The sequence below is a fragment of the Myotis myotis genome, unplaced genomic scaffold (assembly GCF_014108235.1).
Source record: "Myotis myotis isolate mMyoMyo1 unplaced genomic scaffold, mMyoMyo1.p scaffold_m19_p_1, whole genome shotgun sequence".
NCBI classification, from domain to species: Eukaryota; Metazoa; Chordata; class Mammalia; order Chiroptera; family Vespertilionidae; genus Myotis; species Myotis myotis.
The window spans coordinates 168,412,269-168,430,705 of NW_023416313.1; the positions used below are offsets into that span (position 1 = coordinate 168,412,269).

The window sequence follows — 18,437 nt, forward strand, 5'->3', positions numbered from 1 at the left end:
AATATACTGAATTCTAAGTAAAAGGCATGGGGTGGCTCCTCGCCAGTACATTCTAAGAGGGGGGAAATAATTTTGGGGTGTGGAGCTGCTTTGCTTTCTTCCACCTATAGTTCACCATTTAAATTTCTTTTCCTATTCTAGGACCACCTGGCCCACCAGGTAAGAGCCCATGGCTTTTCCTAGTTCATAGGGGGGAATATGGGTGGCTAACTCCCCAGGATCACTCAGAAGGGACTAAGGTGGGAAAGGGGGAAGAGTTTAGCGCCAACCCCGACTGTCGCTGTGTTCCCCCTTCTCTCTCCCCCAATCTTGAACTCTCCTGCCCCTCCCACTTGAGAACCTGCCTTCACCATCCTCCACTTGTCACTGCTCCAGGCCAGGGTAGCAAAGGAGGCGAAGGAAGGGAGGAAGCGAGAAGGATCTGGGAAAGGTGTCAATGCTGCCCACCTTCACTGGCTACAGGGAATGACCTGAACTTCAGTGAAGAGATGTTTTTAATGTTCGTTTCCCATGTTTGATGCAGGACCACCAGGAGTTGGTGGGCTACCAGGACACAACGGGTCGGATGGACAGCCTGGTCCCAAGGGCCCAAAGGGCGAAAAAGGAGCAAATGGAAAGAGAGGAAAAATTGGTATTTTGGCAACTCTTTCGTTATTTTCCTTGTTGCTTGTTTCTGTTTCTGCATTTTGAATGGGCTAATGTGTGTGCAGTGGCTAGAAAGTGCTGTATCTTTGCAGGCAAGGCTGGTTCGACTCTTGCCTGGAAGTTGCCGTGTTTTGGGGGCCAAGGGCATTCTTTTTGGTACTGACAATGGTTTGTCTCCCTGGGAACTGCTTGCTCTGATGCAGACTGACAGATGGAAGGGGCAGGAGCCAGAGCCCAGGGCAGGCACGTGTGGGCTGTGTGCTGGCTGCATGTGTCACGCCCCGTCTTTCCAGGGTCAGTTCCTGCCTTGCCCTCTCACTGCCTTCGTCTGCCCAGAAACATTATGTTTAATTGAAAATCAGTTGTGTGATGTCAGCCCCTGAGTTTTCCTAGTAGAGGAATAGCTGGAACAATTTGAATGGACTGGTGGCATCCAGGCCTCCCTGAGGCCTGCACTCGGGTTGTGGGGTCCCAGCTGTCAGGGCCTCCTGTCCGGGGGCCACAGAGTGGTTACAGAGATGTGGGGTGTCTCCGAGAGACTTCCTGTGCCTCTGTGAGCAGCAGTGCTGCCATCACCCGAGCCAAGGCCCCAAAGCCCCGAGGTGTCAGGTATGTCCAGGGGTCAGTGAGAGGCAGAGGCTCCTGCGGGGTCTGGCAGGAGGCAGGAGGCAGGCAGGCGAGTTCTAAGGGGCTCTGAGTACCAATCCTGGGGGGCCGGGGAAAGGCCTGCTGGGCAGATTCACTGAAGAAAGCTGGCATGTGGCATGTGGAAGCTCAAGTGCAGGGGTAGGGCTGCTCAGGAGGCCTCTAGGAGGCCTGGCTCTCAGCCTCTGGGCAGGTGGAGGCTCCATCACACCCTCTAGCTTATTTCCAACTTCGTGGCTCTGCTACTCCCGCCCACTTGAACAGGCTCTGGGCTAGAAGAGCTACTGGAAGATTCTTCCAGACAGCACAGTCCCCCTCCCAGCACTCTGCTCTTATCGCCTGTGGAGAGGGAGAGTCGTGGAGGGGCTTTGCCACTTGACCAAACCTGCACGCTCACGTTCCCAGGGGACAGCCCCTGTGACAATGGGCAACATAGCCAGTCAGCTCAGTCCCCAGAAGGCCAGTAATTACAGCCCGTGCTACGGAGCAGTAATGGATTGTTCCGTGTTGGATAATAATTATAAATGAACATCAGCATTGAATAATGATGACCAGCAGTGTACAGACATTTGTTTTATCCTGAGAAGTCCCCAGAAATGTGACCCAATCCTAAGGATTCAGCAACGAGTGCATGAAGGGCAGCTGAGGGGAGGCAGCACTGTGTTAGCATGGGCGTGGGCAGGGGGGAAAGGAGTGGTTTCCAGAAGGGCTCTGGCTTTGCAGAGTGTGCTCAGCATGCAGCCCACAACCCAGTGAGGTCCACTCAGGTACCGCATATTTATGTGGCAGGTACTGTTGTAGGTGCTGGAGATCCAGAAGTGAAAACGCTCACAACATCCCTGCCTTCATAAAGCTTAAATTCCAAGCTGGGAGAATGAACAGTCGACAAGATCGACAAGTAGAGTAGATTGTTACACGGTGGTAAAAAGAAATATAGAGCCAGGAGAGGGAATGGGGAGTGCGGGGGGTGACTGTGGAGTGGGAAGCCATGTAAGACCCCCGGGAAGGGAGCTTTGAGCAAACACCTAGAGGAGATGAGAGCGGGGGCCTGGGGAGAGGGTTCCAGCAGAACCGGGGAGTGCAGCTTGCCCCCCATGAGTCTGAGAAGCCACAAGGAAGCCAGGGTGGCTGGACAGAGAATGAGAGGTAACTGGGGTCAAGTTAAGACCAGAAAGGAAAGAGGACAAGTCAGGTTGGCCCTGGGCATTTGAAGAACTGGTTTGTGCTTAGCGAGATGGGCAGGATTTACAGCAGAGCAGAGACCTGCCCTGCCCCACTGGGGAACCCACCACCCTGGTGGCTGTGCCGGGGAGGCCGCAGGGCAGAAGGGAGGAGGCTTGGAGAGGGGTGGCAGTGGCTGGTTGAGAAGGTGCTGGATTCTGTTTCTCTGGAGGTTGACCAAGTCCTCATTCCCTGGAGATCCCATGGGAAGGGTAGCAAAGATACGGGCCTTCCCAGTGAGGGAGGCCTCCGGGGTCAGCAACGTTAGACCTTAGAACAAGAAGTTTCCACTAAGGTTGAGGTTAGAACTGGAGTCATCAAGGGCCCAACAGGGGGTCCTCGCCCTGGGCCAGGGGAAGTGGAGACTAGCCTCCCTTCTAATGTATAGAGACAACGGCCATTGGAAAAGCCTGTCTCTATGGAAAGGGGTTGTTGAAAGCTTTGCTCAGCCCTGGGCCCGCTCAGACTCCAGAGCAAGGGCTGTGCTGTCCGCAGTCACCCTGCTAAGGGCCCGGGCCGTGCTTTCCCTCCTGCTCCTGACCTGAGCCTCGAAGGCGTGTCCATACCACCCAGCAACCAGCTTTCTCACAGGGGCACCAGGGATGGCAGAGCCACGGAGGGAAGATGTCTTTATCCTGAGAGCAGGAGAAGCCTGGAGGGGCTCCAGCAGGAGAGAGTGACGGGATCAGATCTGCCTTTATAAGAACCAATGTGCTTGGAACACATTGAAATAAGCACAGGAGACAAGTGAGCACGGAGGCAGGGAGACATTCAGAAGCTTCTCAAAGAGCAGGCGGGGGAAGGGCGTGGATGGGCATGGAGAGACAAATGGAGTGGGTATTTGGGGGTGAAATCTGCAGTCTGTGATGACAGGTGGATAAACAGAGGTGGAGGAGGGAGGCCCTCAGGCAGACTCTAGGCCTCTGCACTGCCTGACTGCTCTGCCCCCAGGTGGGAGCCTTGCACTGACTCGGGTTCAGGGAGACTGTCAGGAGCTCAGCATGGGATGTGCTGCGATTGAGACACCAGGGGAGGAGATGTGGGGGTTGGGGGTGTGCCTTGGGATGCAGGTCTGCGGTCAGAGGAGACCAGCGGACTAGAGGTCTACATGGCAGAGTATCAGAGACCACGGGCATGTGGGCATAGCTGTGGGAGAGCCTGGGTGGAGCCCTGAGGAGAGTAGCATCTAGTGACCACGTAGAAGGGAGCCTCCAGGTGAGCCGACCCAGAGGCTGAGCACAGCAGAAGCGGGTGGGAGTTTGTCAGCAAATATTTATTGGACAGATTGAGAATACTGCTGGGGAAACAAAGTAGACACAGTTCCCACTCTGGACCCCTTCCCATCTGATTGTTCATAGTCAGAAGTCTAGTACATTGGTAACCACATTACGTACATATTTGAAGGAAAGAACAGGGCGCTTTGAGATACACTGGTCTGATTAAATCAGAATTTCAGAGCTCTAGCCTAACCGTTGTTTCCAAGAGATTAAAGCATCAAAGATAACCCTCAGTTTCTGACCTCAGGAATGCTAAGCACGATGGAGGACTAGCATGGAGCCAGAGCCAGAGCTCAGGTGGAATTCTGGCTCCTCCACTTGGTAGCTGTGTGCCCTGGGGCAAGTTATTTAATCACTCTGTGCCATGGATTCCTCATCTGTATAAAGGGGACAATAATAGTATCAACCCCATAGCACTGTTGGGAAGAGCGAGTGATTATATATATATGCTATTTATATTAGTGTTAGCTGTTGTTACCAAAAATGGGAAGAGAAACTTGGTTTTATACCTAAAGGAAGTCTACATGGAAATACCTGTATTCATTTGAAAATACTGACTTAGATTTGGAGAGAAGAACTAAAAGAGACTCAAATGTTGTCATTTTGCAACTAGCATCTTCTATGAAGTTTGACATTCTGTTGCCTCAAAACCAAACATTTACTTTCTCTCTCCATCTGTCTTACTGTCTCACTTAAGAGTTAATGCTGCAGTGTCTTCTCTAAAAATCAAATCCTCATGAAAACAGAAATAAACGCCCTCCTCCTTACTCATCCCCGTCTTGGGACTGGGTATTGTGGACACCCTCCAGTCCCCTTCCCCCCACCCTCAGGCTGTGACAGATAGTCCTGCCAAAAATAAGCCATCCTCCCTCACCCCCTGCAGAGAAGATGCTGGAGTTGACCCCTGCAGCATCGCACAACCCCCAACTCTAACGCTAGTGAGATGGTTTGTTTTGAGTGGGCGCCACGGAGGAAGAAAAATAGCAGAGAGCCCCTTGTAGCACAGAACCTCAGCGAGCAGATCTGACCTTTCTTCCCTGGCAGAATGTGCTGACTCAAAGTTTGCCAGAGCCCAGGCGACACAGTGATAGTATCACTGAGTTCAGCTGAGTGGGGCGGGGCAGAGTACCCCCCACGGGTCTTCTGATGGTGCCTGTGATTAGATAGCAGAGTACTTCTGACACCAGCGCATGGCCAGTGTGAGGACAAGGAGATTTTATCTACAGACAAAGGGAAACTTTGTCACAGGCAATAGTCATAAGAGGGCAAAGAGAAAACATTTTGTATGTTGACAAAATGTCCATGACACTTTCTTTTTCATTTTTACTGAATGTATTGGGGTGACATTGGTTAAATAAAATATATAGGTTTCAGGTGTACAATCTATAATACATCATCTGTAGATTGTACTGTGTGTTCACCACCCCAAGTCCTCTCCTTCCATCACCACTTATCCAGCCTTCACCCTCTTCACCCTCTCCCAACCCCCTTTCCCTTGGAAATCACTATACTGCTGTTGGTGGCTATGAGAGTTTGGGGCTGGGTTTTTTTTTGCTTGATTCCTTCACCTTTTTCACACAGCTCCTTACCCGCCTCCCCTCTGACAATTGTCAGTCTGTTTTCTGTATCTATGAGTCTGTTTCTATTTTGTTAGTTTATTTTTTTTTCCATTAGATTCCACATATAAGTGAAATGATATGGTACTTGTCTTTCTCTAACTGGCTTATGTCACTTAGCATGATACTCTACAGGTCCATCCATGCTGTCACAAAGGTAAGGTTTACTTCCTTACGGTCGAGTAATATTCCATTGTGTAAATGTTTTATCCACTCACCTATTGGTGGGCACTTGGGCTGCTCCCAAATCTTGTCTACTGTAAACAACACTACAATAAAATAGGGATCGGGCCTAAATTGGCAATTGGACATCCCCCAAGGGCGCAGGTCAGGCTGAGGGACCCCCCCCCCCCTCAGGTGCATGGATTTTTTGCACTGGGCCTCTAGTTGACTACAAAGGCAGGGGTATATTTCTGCTTTATCTAATCTACTATTTATTCTTCCTAGTGTAGTCTTCATTTCAGGTATTGTATTCTTCATTTCTGATTTGTTGTTTTTTTATTGTTTCTATGTCCTTTGAATGCTTTATAACTCTTTATTGAAGTTTTTACTAAGTTGCTTGAGCATCCTTATAACCATTTTTTGAACTCTATATCTAGTAAATTGATTGCCTCCATTTCAGTTAGCTTTTTTTTCTGGAGATTTCCCTGTTCTTCTATTTGGGGTATATTTCTTTGTCTCCCTATTTTGGCTACTTCTTTATCTTTGTTTCTATGTATTAGGTGGATCTGCTATGACTCCTGGTCTTGGTAGGGCAACCTTATGTAGTTGGTGTCCTGTGGAGACCCAATGGTGCAGTCTCCTTAATCACCTGAGCTGGGTACTCCAGGAATGTCCTCTGTGACCCCACCCTTTCTTAACAAATGCTCAAAAATGGTCATGCACGCCCTGGCCAGTGTTGTTCGGTGTTTAGAGCATTGGCCTGTGCACATCATCACAGGTTGAATTCCTGGCCAAGGGCACATACCTGGATTGCAGGTTCAATGCCTGGCCCTGATTGGGGTGAGTGTGGGAGGCAACCAATCAATGTATCTCTTTCTCTCTCCCTCTCTCTCCTCTCCCTCCCACTCTCTCTAAAAAAACAATGGGCCGAAACCTGTTTGGCTCAGTGGATAGAGCATCGGCCTGCAGACTGAAAGGTCCCAGGTTTGATTCCAGTCAAAGGCATGTACCTGGGTTGCGGGCACATCCCCAGTAGGAGATGTGCAGGAGGCAGCTGATTGATGTTTCTCTCTCATCGATGTTTCTAACTCTCTATCTCTCTCCCTTCCTCTCTGTAAAAAATCAATAAAATATATTTAAAAAACAAACAAACAAAAAAGAAACATGACTACTTTAAAAAATAAATAAATAAAATAAAAAAACAATGGAAAAAATATCCTCAGGTGAGGATTAACAACAACAACAACAAAAGATTATGCACATCCAGATAAGTATCAAAATACACCTTTAAGCAAAGGTCTTTAATATCTTTAGTTTTAAACACCTGCCCCTGTAGGGGCTGCCTTACAACAGCTGCATTACAGCATGAATATTTTCCTGTTTCACGCATGACCTTTTTGAGAAAGAAAATAAAAGGCATATGAGGAAAGAATAAAAGAAAAGAAGGGAAAATAGGATGATGATGCAGAAAGGCTTTTTGTGACTAGAATAAATGCCTGAAAAAGAAAACACTGAGGTAACGAGAAGATACCATTTCCCTGAGCTTTGCTAAATCTGGGCATGTGAAACCTTTAGACGGTATCAGTTATACTTGGTGCATTGTGCTGACTGGACTCTATGGCAACGGACTCATCTTTTGTGTCCTGCAGATAATGTGCCAAATTGCCTATTTAAACCCTGACAAAAGAAAGCCGCCTCATGCAGAGGTTCCCGATTAAAGGCTCCTTTAAGTGAGCAGACCACTTTCCAGCAAGATGTCCTGGTGACCTGGGCAGGGATGACCCAGACCGATGGATTTCCAATGCTGTTGTGAGAGATGCTTCATGAGCCATGAACCACCCAAGAGGCATGATTTGCTTCATACTGAATCCATAGCAGAGCAAATTCCAACAATGGGGTGGGGTAAGGTGGGGGGCTTCTGCTCTACTTCACTCCTCTCCATTGTGTAACAGCTCCCCCTTCAGTGCATGGCATCTGCCTGGGATCACTGCTGGAGGGAGCCTGAGGCCCCTGACGCCCAGCTACAGCTGAATTTCCTAGTTTTTTACTGAGGTGTTTGTTTGTTTGTTTGTTTTTACGGTTGGCTGAAACGTAGCAAATGTTTCTTTGTTCACTACATTTACTAATAGTGATCAACATCCTAAGGTTCTTTCACACACTGTCTTCTTTGGCATGGCTTGTAGGGTGCCCTGAGTATCGAAGAGCAGAAACCGTTTTGAATATGTATTCCTCCTCCAGCATAAAGGAAAGGTGTTAAGAGATTCAGATTTATGCTTTAGAGAATAACTGCCTTCCATGGCTGTGCAGAGTATTGGGGTATGATATGTGATGTGATGCGATGTGAATGCAGTTATCTCCCCATTGCTGAAAAGATGTGAAGAGAGACGCTTTTGGGATTTTGGAGGTTAATCTAATTGACCTTTTCGGTACCTTCCAATCTGGAATTCTGTGATTCCCTTGGGACAGTTATGTTGAATCCTGTGGTGCTAGCGGGCAGTGAGGGTGGGGTCAATCCAGATTTGATTTTTCATCTGGAGAGAGGATAATTGTAACACCAGAGGGTAACCATTAGAGAGTGGGGATTGTCCCAGTTTATGGGGCATAGGAGAGGGGTGAACGGGCAGTCACTTGGCCAGAGCCTATAAAAAGGGGAATAGAGACTGACAGGGTAGTTAGAAAAGATCCTAAGCCCTCTTGGTTATTGACTTTGAGAAGAATCAAAGTTTTTCCTGTTGTAAGACATGCCTCCAGGTCTTTCCTGTTGCCTGAAATCTCTACCACTCTGAATAATACCTCTACTGAGCAATACATGTAGGAGGCTGTCATCAAAATGAACAGGGGGCTCCCTGCAATAGTAGATCATGTAAATTGATCCATACCTGGCAATACCTTTGCACAATATTAGGCAATCCCTTCCCCTCTCAGGAACCCAGTGTCCCTGGGTGCTCATCGAGTAGCTTTTTTATAGATTTCATGAAAATTTCTACATACTAGTAAACAGTCATGTCCTCTGAATTTAATTTTTTTTTAATTCTTCCTTTCCAATCTGCTTGCCTTTTATTCCTTTTTGCTTGCTTTTTTTTTTTTTTTTTTTTTTTTTTTGCACTAGCTAGAACCTACAGCAGAGTGTGAAATAAAAGTGATGAGCATAGATACCTTGTCTTATTCCTGATCTTAGGGAAAAGCATTTAGTCTTCCACCATTAAGGATGATGGCAGCTGTAGGTGTTTCATATATGCCCTTTTCCATATTGAGAAAGTTTCTTCTATTCCTATTTTGATGAGAATTTTTATTGAGAATAGGTGTTGAATTTTATGAAATTCCTGTTCTGCATCCTCTGAGATGATCATATGATTTTTCTCATAAATTGTTAAGTTGTGCATCACCTTGACTGAATAATTCAAATGTTGGGTCTATTCGGGCATGCAGTTAATCTATTTGCTGATTAGTGTAATCCTTTCAAAGCTTATTTTTAAGCATTGTTATGATGGACCCATGGCAGCCTTGTCTCTCGGGCTTATTTAGCCCCACTACTAAGACAAGACTTTTCCAAGGACTCTACCCAATATCCTGCCATTTTCTGAGCTCTCTCCGCCTTGATTGGTGGGAATGAGAACTTTCCCTGTGCAGGCTCTGAGAGTTGTGTAGTGAAGTGCTTTCTGTCCATTCTTTCCCCTGCCTAGCATCCTGCACAGATCATTCCTCAGCCAAAGACTCCAAGTTCTGAAGTTCTCTAGCTCTTTCTATACAACGACCTCCTCTCTCATATTCTACCTCACAAGTTCTAGCCACCTCTAGGTCCAAAAATTCTTGTTTTTGTTTCTTTTCTATAGCAACATTGCCAGGCTCTATTTGGGTTCCCCTCCCTTGCTGCTGTGTGGAAACTACCCACCAGCAGTGAACTGTAACAACCGTATGAACCTATTTGCTTCCTTTCTCTCAGGGGTCAGAATCCTGTGCTGCCCGTAGAGTAGTGCTGAGAGGTCATGGCACACATCTCGACAGTTGCTGTGTGTGGCGGGGCTGCAGTTCCTGGAGTGATGGCTCCTGGAGAGTGGAGGCAGACGTTTCACCCACTGCAGTTTGTTCACCCTGTACCCATCTGTCTTAATGCCTGTCCTAAAGCAGCTTTACTTGTTTTGCTATTTTGAGTAAAAGCATTTTGCATTGGAATGCCACAGAAGGAGGCCATGGTGATAGAATTGGATCTCTCTCTGCTACTCATTTAGCAGCATCAGTTATAGCCACTGTATCCTTAGTTCCAATTTCTAAAAGTGAAAGTATGGATGAGTGCCTAGCCTCCACTCCAATATGTTGTGAGGAATCAAGCAAATAATGCAGATGACGTCTCCATTGTTATAGCACCAAGTCGGCCCCTCACAGTGCTCCATCCAACCTGTGTGGATAGATCAGACTTCTGATCAGGCCTCATCTTCTTTCTACTCTTCCTGTGACTATCCCTCTTGAGGTTCAGTCCTCTGTTCAGCCTGTTGTTCCAATCAAACGTCTCTAAAAATATCCCGTCAGAGCCACCTGCGAATACTGTTCTCCAGTGATGGCCACGCTGCTGTCCTAAAGTGGTTGTGTGTGTTAGGTACTTGGTGTTTGAAGCTGCTTCACCTTTAAAGTGCACAGTATAATATCACAACGCAGTGTGTCAGAATTTCTTGTACAACAGGCTAATATATCTTTTTTCCCCTCAGGGCTACCTGGAGCCGCAGGAATTCCAGGGGAAAAGGGAGACCCTGGTGAACTGGGCTTGACTGGAAATGAGGGCCCAGCAGGGCAGAAGGGTGAAAAGGGAGACAAGGGGGACGTGTCCAATGATGTGCTCCCTGCAGGTGAGAGGCTGCGCGGGGCCCTCTCCCGGGGGAACAGGCCCGAGACCTGTCGATTCCAATGCAAGGGCTGCTCTGGGTCTTCTCTCCTCGTCCACCTCTGGGGCCTCTGTTCTATGCTTTCAAAAAGGAGAAGACTGTGCCTGCTACCCCGCTGTAGGCAAGGCCAAATCTGGGATCTAAGCAGAAGAAGGCTTAATACTTCAGGTCTAAACATCGTGGCTGGCTTAAATTAGGATGAAGGAAACTTCCTTTTTCCGAGTATCCGTTAAATCCAGCACGATCCAGAATAATACCTGCCAGCAAGCATGTTTCCGATTCCTCAGAGAACAACTGACAGGAAGCACAGACATTTCCTTTGCAATAGAGACAGGGCCATCCTCGGGCCTTTATCCTAAGCTTTTGACACAGAAAATGGGGGCAATCATGGTTGCTGGTCTTCTTTTTCCAGTTTTCAGCCCAGATTAAAAGCAGATAATTGGTGTCTATGGGGGAGATGGAGGAGGTGCAGGAAGCCACAGAAAGACAATCACCTGGTGGAAAAAGTAGGTGATAGTTGAGGTCATGGAGGAGATGAGGCAGGAGAATTTTAAAAGCACAGGACTTTGTAGACCATCTATATCATAAAAACTAACTATCCTATTAATGTATTCAGTAAACATCTATTGAACATCAGAGAGCAGTATTTATGAATTGGGCACTTTGCTAAGAGCTGAGACTATGAATGTGAAAATGAGCAAGACATGGCATCTGTCCTCAAGAAGCTAAGATGATAGATGTTCAGAATAATGATCCTAATCATTCATTTGCCCATCTATCCCTCGGAAATTAACTGAGCACCTGCTATTTGCCAGACACTGTGCTAAGACCAAAGCATCAAGGAAAGATCAAGTTATATTTAGGATGCTTTGTTTCATAAACAGGGGAGGGTGCTATGCAAAATGCATAACATTTAAGAAGTGTTTTTACAGGGTAATATACATGAATATAATTTTAAAATATAAGACCATGTTACACTTCAGTTATATGGAAGTCTATACATCCAGAATACTGCATGGTCCCTATACTGCTGAACAAGTGAAGAGTGATGATACACCATTCAGAAAAGCAACCATGCTTAGTGCACCCCAATTCAGGAGCACAGGCCAGAGCTGAGTGTGTCCTCTGGTCAGAGAGGAGAGGAGGTGTAGTAGGGTTGGATCATGCCTGCCCTGCCCTGGGCACAGACCTGCCTCTCACCTTTGTGACCCCTGCTTGCCCACTCTAAAGAGACTGACTGGGAAGAGGCAGCTAAAGAGACCTTAGAATGGGACTGGCCAGGTGAGTGGAACCGAAGGGCTGAGCGGCCCAGCCTAATGGCACCTTTATGAGAGCTCCAGAACCAGCCCCTGCAGAGGGCGACGCCCACATTGGCACCCGAGGCTAGAGGAATGGCTGCCTTCAGGTGTGTAGGGGCCCCAGTGACCTCAGTCATTCTCAAGAGGCAGGATTGGGAGTAGGAGATTGAGTTAGAGATGAAACCGGCTCAACAGGGTTGAGCTGCCTGCTCAAGGTCACAGAGCTGGACAGGAGCACCTTACTTCTACCACACAGAGCAGTGCTTCTCATGGCTGCCTGCAGAGGAGGAAACTTTAAAAAATACAGATGAATAAGAAATAGCCACGGATATAAAGTACAGCATAGGGAATATAGTCAATAATATTGTCATAACTGTGTATGGTGTCTGATGGGTCCTCAATTTACCAGGGTGGTCGCTTAGTAAGTTACATAATTATCTAATACTCTGTTTTACATCTGAAACTAATATGTCAACTGTAATTGAAAATTTTTTTAAATATATTTTTTAAAAAGTACAGATGACCCACCTTCCCACAATTCTGATCTAATTGGTCTGGGAGGGAGCCCAAGCATAGAATTGTATTAAAGCTCCTTGCACGATTCTGCTGAGCAGTCAGGTTTGGGACCCACGGACATGGCCAGTGACAAAAGGATGAGCTTTGAAGTGAGACACCCCTGGGCCTGAGCTCCAGCCTATTCATGTGACCTCAGGCAAAGCACTAGACTTCCCTGAGACTGAAGTCATTTAGAGCAGTGATGGAGAACCTTTTGAGCTCGGCGTGTCAGCATTTTGAAAAACCCTAACTTAACTCTGGTGCCGTGTCACATATAGAAATTTTTTGATATTTGCAACCATAGTAAAACAAAGACTTATATTTTTGATATTTATTTTATCTATTTAAATGCCATTTAACAAAGAAAAATCAACCAAAAAAACAAGGTGACACGCGTGTCATAGGTTCGCCATCACTGGTTTAGAGTCTGCTTCATGGAGTGGTTGGGTGGAGCCATGAGGAGATTTATAAATTCTAGCGCGGTTCCTGCTGCACAGTGGCAGCTCAGCCTGGCTATGGGAGCTTCCAGCTCCACATGGACAAGTGCACGAGCAATCGCCTGTGGCAAGCCCCCGGGAGGTACTCATTCTCTTTATCTTCTGTGTGAAACCCAACTCTGATTATGGCTCCTTAATCAATCTCCCCCCACCTTCTTTTTCTCTCTCTCCAGGTGCCAAAGGTGACCCAGGCCCACCAGGCCCTCCTGGCCCACCTGGGCCCCCGGGCCCTCCAGGTCCCCCAGGATCCCCTGGAAGCAGAAGATCCAAAGGCCCGCGGCAGCCAAACATGTTCAACGGCCAGTGCCCAGGTCACCAACCTTGCCCCAGGGAACGTGCCTCTTCCATTAACAGTCCCAACTCGGGCTTCATCCAGGCTTTGTGATGGGTTTTTTAAACAGAGGGAGGAGATTTTATCCAAGGAGTTCCCCCCTTGTACCATGATTGTGGGAGGCCTGAGCAGTCTATCCTGGGTGAGGACTGGTGGCAGGTTTAGAATTGGGCCTCCCTCCCCCTTTCCTCATCTCCCTCCCTTCCCTTGTCACTGGACTTTCTCTTTCTGCCAAATGCACCATCCCTCTCCCCAGAATAGTCTGGAAAGCTAAGCTGCTCACTCTTGGAGCTTGAAGGGCTTGGCTGATGCTAGAGGAGATGATGGGGAAGGTCCGACTGGTTAATCCCTGCTGATACTACAACACTACCGCTGCCACCATCAAGCTTTCAGTGCTGAGTGTGCCAGGCACGGTGCCAGCTGCTAAGTTCATTTCATTCTCACAGCAGTCCTAGGACATAGGAATTGTTATTGTCACCAACTTACAGACACAAAACTGAAACACTCTGTCATGAGTGGCAGCCCTGTAGGGTTTGAATCCTGTACTTGACTGTAAGGCCCCGGCTCTCAGAGCATCTTCCTTCGGAGGTGGAAATTCACACTTTGAGACTAAGCCGATCAAGGGCGAGGAGGCCAAGAGGCCTGGTTCTGGGGCCATTTTGTGATAGGTGTGGCCACAGGATGGACAGCTGCTGAAAAACAGGATCCACACTAATGGAGAACACTTACTTGTAGGGCGATGCTAGGACTTCTTCCCCAAGGTGAGACCCGGGATCTGCCCACCTACTTAGCCACAGGGAGGCTCGACATGCTGCTGTTGCTTCAGTGGCAGACAGGACGCCCTGCCAGCAGTGTCTGTCACACTCGCTGGATTGCACAGCCGCTTCCTGAGCAGCCCTTAGTTCTCTCTGGTGAACTGCTTTTTCTGGAGGGTGTTTTGGGGCCATGCACTCTGTTATCAGAGTGGGCAAATCTGTGCTTTCAAAGATGTCACACGTGACACCCTCCCACTCCCCATAAATGGAGCCTGATTAGAATTCTCCCTGGAAGTTTGGTTCCATCACAGGCATTCAGTACCACCCTCTCCATTAGCAGCAGCCCTTTGTTCAGCTTCCCTTGGAGAGTGACCTGAATGGGACCTTTGACCTTCATCTGAGAGGAGGGGAGGTCTGACCTGAGCATGTGGAACTCTGACTTGCCAAGGCTCCGCCAGCCAGTTACAGTGGTGCCCAGAGAAGCATTCCTGCGGCCTCGCTGCTGAGAGGCAGGGCTAGGCCCCAGGGTTGTGAAGACTGAGCTGTGAAGGTTTCAGTGAGAGGCCATCGTCTCCCACTCCACCCCCTAGAGCTGAGTCCTCAGCTGCCAGGCTGCCTGCGCCGGAACGTGGCCCTCTCCAGCACCAGTTCCATTTCTCTCCCTCCCGTCCCCACAGCATCAGAAGCAGGTTGGTACTGAGGGACTAATGAGAGCCTTTTCTCCAGACGAAGAACAGGAGGGCCTCCCTGTCCCTTTCTTGTACAAAGCCCAGGCTCCTGAGGGGAACTGCATGTGGGGGAGTCCGCAGGGACCGCGGACAAGGGGACTTCATCCAGCTGGCAAGGAGCTTGGAGATCACGGAGGGCCCCGCCCCCTGGTGGCTGCTAAGGAAACCGCTCCAGATTGCCTGAGCTTCCTCACTGACCGCTGAGCTGCTGCTTTGAGTCTAGCAGCCACAGGGTGGTGCGAACCCATCAGAATGGCCTGGCCTTTCCCAGAAAGTCCCATTTGCCCCAACCTGCCCTAGACCGGGGCCTTACCGCCAATTCACTTCCTCCCGTCTTCACAGTTGCCATGTCCCTCCCCTTCTCTGTCCTGCTTCTGCTGCCTGAGCCACCTCTCCACCGAAGGTCTGAGTTAAGCCCATTTGATACAGAAACAGTGACAGACTGAGGAGAATGGATTCTAGCTCAGGCGTAGCCTCAAACTGAGTGTGAATCAGGTGCCCATCCAGGACCTGAGTGGGGAGGCCTTCGAGCAGAGGCAGTGGGGAGATGGTGGTGAGGGGCTCCGACGGTCTGGGCCAGGCTGCCTCCTCCTTCCTCTGTGATCCCTGCCCTGGGTGGTTCAGTCCCTCCTGAGGCCGCTGCCTCCCTCCTCTCCATCAGCCCCCTGAGAGTGAAAACCCTCCCAGAAAGTTGCAAAGTTGACTTATCTAGATAAGTCATCCTCCTGCCCCTGGAGGCCAGGAGAGTGTCACTAAGCCTCTTCCCCTCAGATTGCTAAGGGCCGGACCACACTGGCTCAGGCCTCCATTTCCCCTCTTATTGACATCTCTGGGGATGGTTCCATCTTGGCAGCTGTGGTCATGGAAAGCTTGCTGGGAACTCACTAATGAAGGGGGGAAATTTGGAAGCGTATGACTTGATGGTTCTTAGAAGCAAGCAACCAGAACACTTGGTGGGCCTGTTGTAAGGGATGCCTATGGGCCTAGATCTGGACTGGGGTGGGGAGTGCGCGTGCCCTGATTACTGTTGTTATTGTTTTAGGTGAGACATGTGCTGTCCCCAATGACGATACCTTGGTGGGAAAAGCCGACGAGAAAGTCAATGAACACCATTCCCCACAAGCGGGTACAGAAACAAAGCATCCTATTTCGAAATTCAGAAATTGGATGCCTTAAAGTCATAATTGGGAGGTGAGCAACTGTTTTCTCTCCTCCTTTGGTAGAATCCATGATCACTTCCATTGGAAACGCAACACAAGTGCTGAAGGTCACGGAGACATTTGGGACTTGGATTCGAGAGTCTGCAAACAAGAGTGATGAGCGGGTCTGGGTGACTGAACATTTTTCAGGTACCTTCACTTGGCAGGTGATCTGTACCTGTGTTGTTGTGTCTTCCATCTGCTGCCCGCCTGCAGGCTGATCCTCTTTGTGTCTGTCTGAAATCCCTGCTATTTGGTGTAACAATGACTCTTTATTTTAGGAAACACAAATGAGTGGGCAGAATACTTTCCTCCTTTGAGGACACTGATGGCGAACCTTGCTGTTCAGGTCACAGGGTCATACACGAGCAGGGCACCCCAGTGTAGCTTTAGGCAAACTATCCAAAGGAAACCATGTAGCGTTAGGACTGATGGCCTCGGAAAGCCCACACACACAGTGGGGAAGGATGTCAGAGATGAAGTCTTCTGCCCTGTCCCTCTGTCTGCAGTTGGCTCCGCCCTGGGAGAGTACTTTGGTCCTCGGTCTCAGGTATCTGTTGGACAGAGCCCCCAGGAGGAGGTGAAGGGCCGCCTCCCAGGGGCACTGCTCCCGCGTGTGACCCTCATCACGCTGCCTCACGGGATGCGGTCAGGAACTGCTGGTCGTGGGAGCAGTGGCCTCACCCCAGAAGGGGTGTAGCCACGCTCACTGGTCGGAGCAATAGCTGAGACACGCGGCTTCGTTTCATCCAGGCTACTGTCCAGCTGGCGGCGACTGCCCAGGTGCCCAGCCGAGAAGCATTCTGGGCTCCAGAGGAAAGAGCAATAATGTGAATGAGCAGTCGCTGCTGTGGAGGCAGGAGGAGGCAGGAGGGACTGAACAGCTGTTCCCGGGTTAGGCCTATGTCAGTCTGATAGAAAAGTTCATGAACAATCGAGAGTGGGGTGGGGAAGGCTGGCCGTTTTTCTGGAGCAAAGCTGACGCTGTGGAGACTGTGTTCAAAAGACAAATCAGAATCCGTAGAAGAGAACTGGGCTTGGAGTTTGGTCAGGTCACAGGGACATGACCAGGGTACCTCGCCTGTAGCTTATCCAATTTTAGGCAAAGTATCCAGAGGGAAACCATAGCATTGTGAGTTTAAGGGTCTGAGACTCTTCAAGCTGGACAAAGACCCTCCTTACAGGACATCTCCCTCCACTTCCCTCCATTTTCCTCTCCCTCCCCCCGCCAGACTCCTCCCCAGCTGTGATTGCCAGGCCAAAGGGCAGGTAACAGCCTTTCCTGGGCTTCTCTCCTGCAGGCATCAGGGTGAAGGAGTTCAAGGACCAGCCCTCCCTGCTGAATGGCAGTTACTCGCTCATCCACCTCCCGTATTATTTCCACGGCTGTGGGCATGCCGTTTACAACAACTCTCTCTACTACCACAAAGGAGGCTCCAACACCATAGTGAGGTGAGTCATGTGGGCCCCGCAGCACCTTCTCACGCGTCCCAGACAGCACCTACTATGGTGCCCTAGTTCCCCAATCCCATCACTTCGTGCCCGCAGGGCCTGGCACACGCTCTGAGGTCAGTCAGGACACAGATGATGAGCCTCTGGCCCAGCCCCTGCCAGGGTCTGCATTCATTGCTGGTCTGGACACCGAGAGTAAGGTTGGAGCCAGAGAGAAGGAGACCGGAGTGGTCAGAGGGGCAGCTTGTCATCCTCTGAGACAGGAAGCAGCCAGAACCCAGGGCTCCCTCTGGCAGGAAGGTGTCACACCCAAAGCCGGTCCCCGTCAGGGCCGGACAGGGACCACAAGGCAGCCCTGAGTTCCAGACGTTCGGAAGAAGCCGAGGTGGGCAGCCAGGCCTCTCAAGTCCCCTCCTCTCTGGTTCTTTCCAAACTCCAGTATTTCTTCATTGGATTCAGGTTTGTTAGGCTTAGCGCACATCCCCAGATCACAGGCTGCACATTTCTTCTGCTGCTCAATGGCACCCTCTGGTGTTTTTCTTTTCTTGTAACTTAATATCTGAACTTTCATTCCTGCAGGCAGGTGCCTCTGGAATCATAAATCCCCTTTATGATTCAGTCTAGATTTGGAGTTGGTCAGATCAGACAGCCTCCAGGAGCTGAGGGCGTGGGATCCCACACACAGCTCCATCTGTCCAGTCACCCACCAGCCATGACTTCGCTGCATCTCTTCCAGCTGGTGACCTTCTTCTTAGCTTAGCTTGCTATGAAAATTTTTTAAAATATATTTTTATTGATTTCAGAGAGGAAGGGAGAGAAATGGAAACATCTATGATGAGAGAGAATCATTGGTCAGCTGCCTCCTACATACACTCCCCGCCTCCCCTTCCTCCCCCTCCCCCCCACCCCTCCGCAATGGGGAGCAATCCTATAACCCAGGCATGTGCCCTGACCTCCTGGTTCATAGGTCGATGCTCAACCACTGAACCACACCAGCAGGGCTGCTGTGAAATTTTTTACTTAAAATTCCAGCGTGGGGTCTAGGAAGAACCCCCAAACTTGGGGTTGGCTCTGTGAGTTACTTGTATCCTGGGCCTGTCACTTCTCCTTTTTCACTTGCAAAACAAAAGGACTGAACTAGTCCCCCTGCGGCTCCAGAAACCTTTGCGAAGGCATTTC

At 49.3% G+C, this 18,437-nt stretch overlaps 1 protein-coding gene across 1 annotated transcript in view; it reads left to right on the forward strand.

Moving 5' to 3' along the window:
• The window catches only part of GLDN (gliomedin), a 55,336-nt gene that overhangs the window by 33,193 nt on the left and 3,706 nt on the right, over positions 1–18,437 (forward strand). The window contains exons 3-9 of the mRNA XM_036301453.1: positions 142–159; positions 524–631; positions 10,270–10,407; positions 12,967–13,104; positions 15,650–15,733; positions 15,831–15,956; positions 17,108–17,258. Coding sequence (XP_036157346.1) covers positions 142–159; positions 524–631; positions 10,270–10,407; positions 12,967–13,104; positions 15,650–15,733; positions 15,831–15,956; positions 17,108–17,258 — 763 coding nt within the window. The remainder of the gene's footprint in view (positions 1–141; positions 160–523; positions 632–10,269; positions 10,408–12,966; positions 13,105–15,649; positions 15,734–15,830; positions 15,957–17,107; positions 17,259–18,437) is intronic.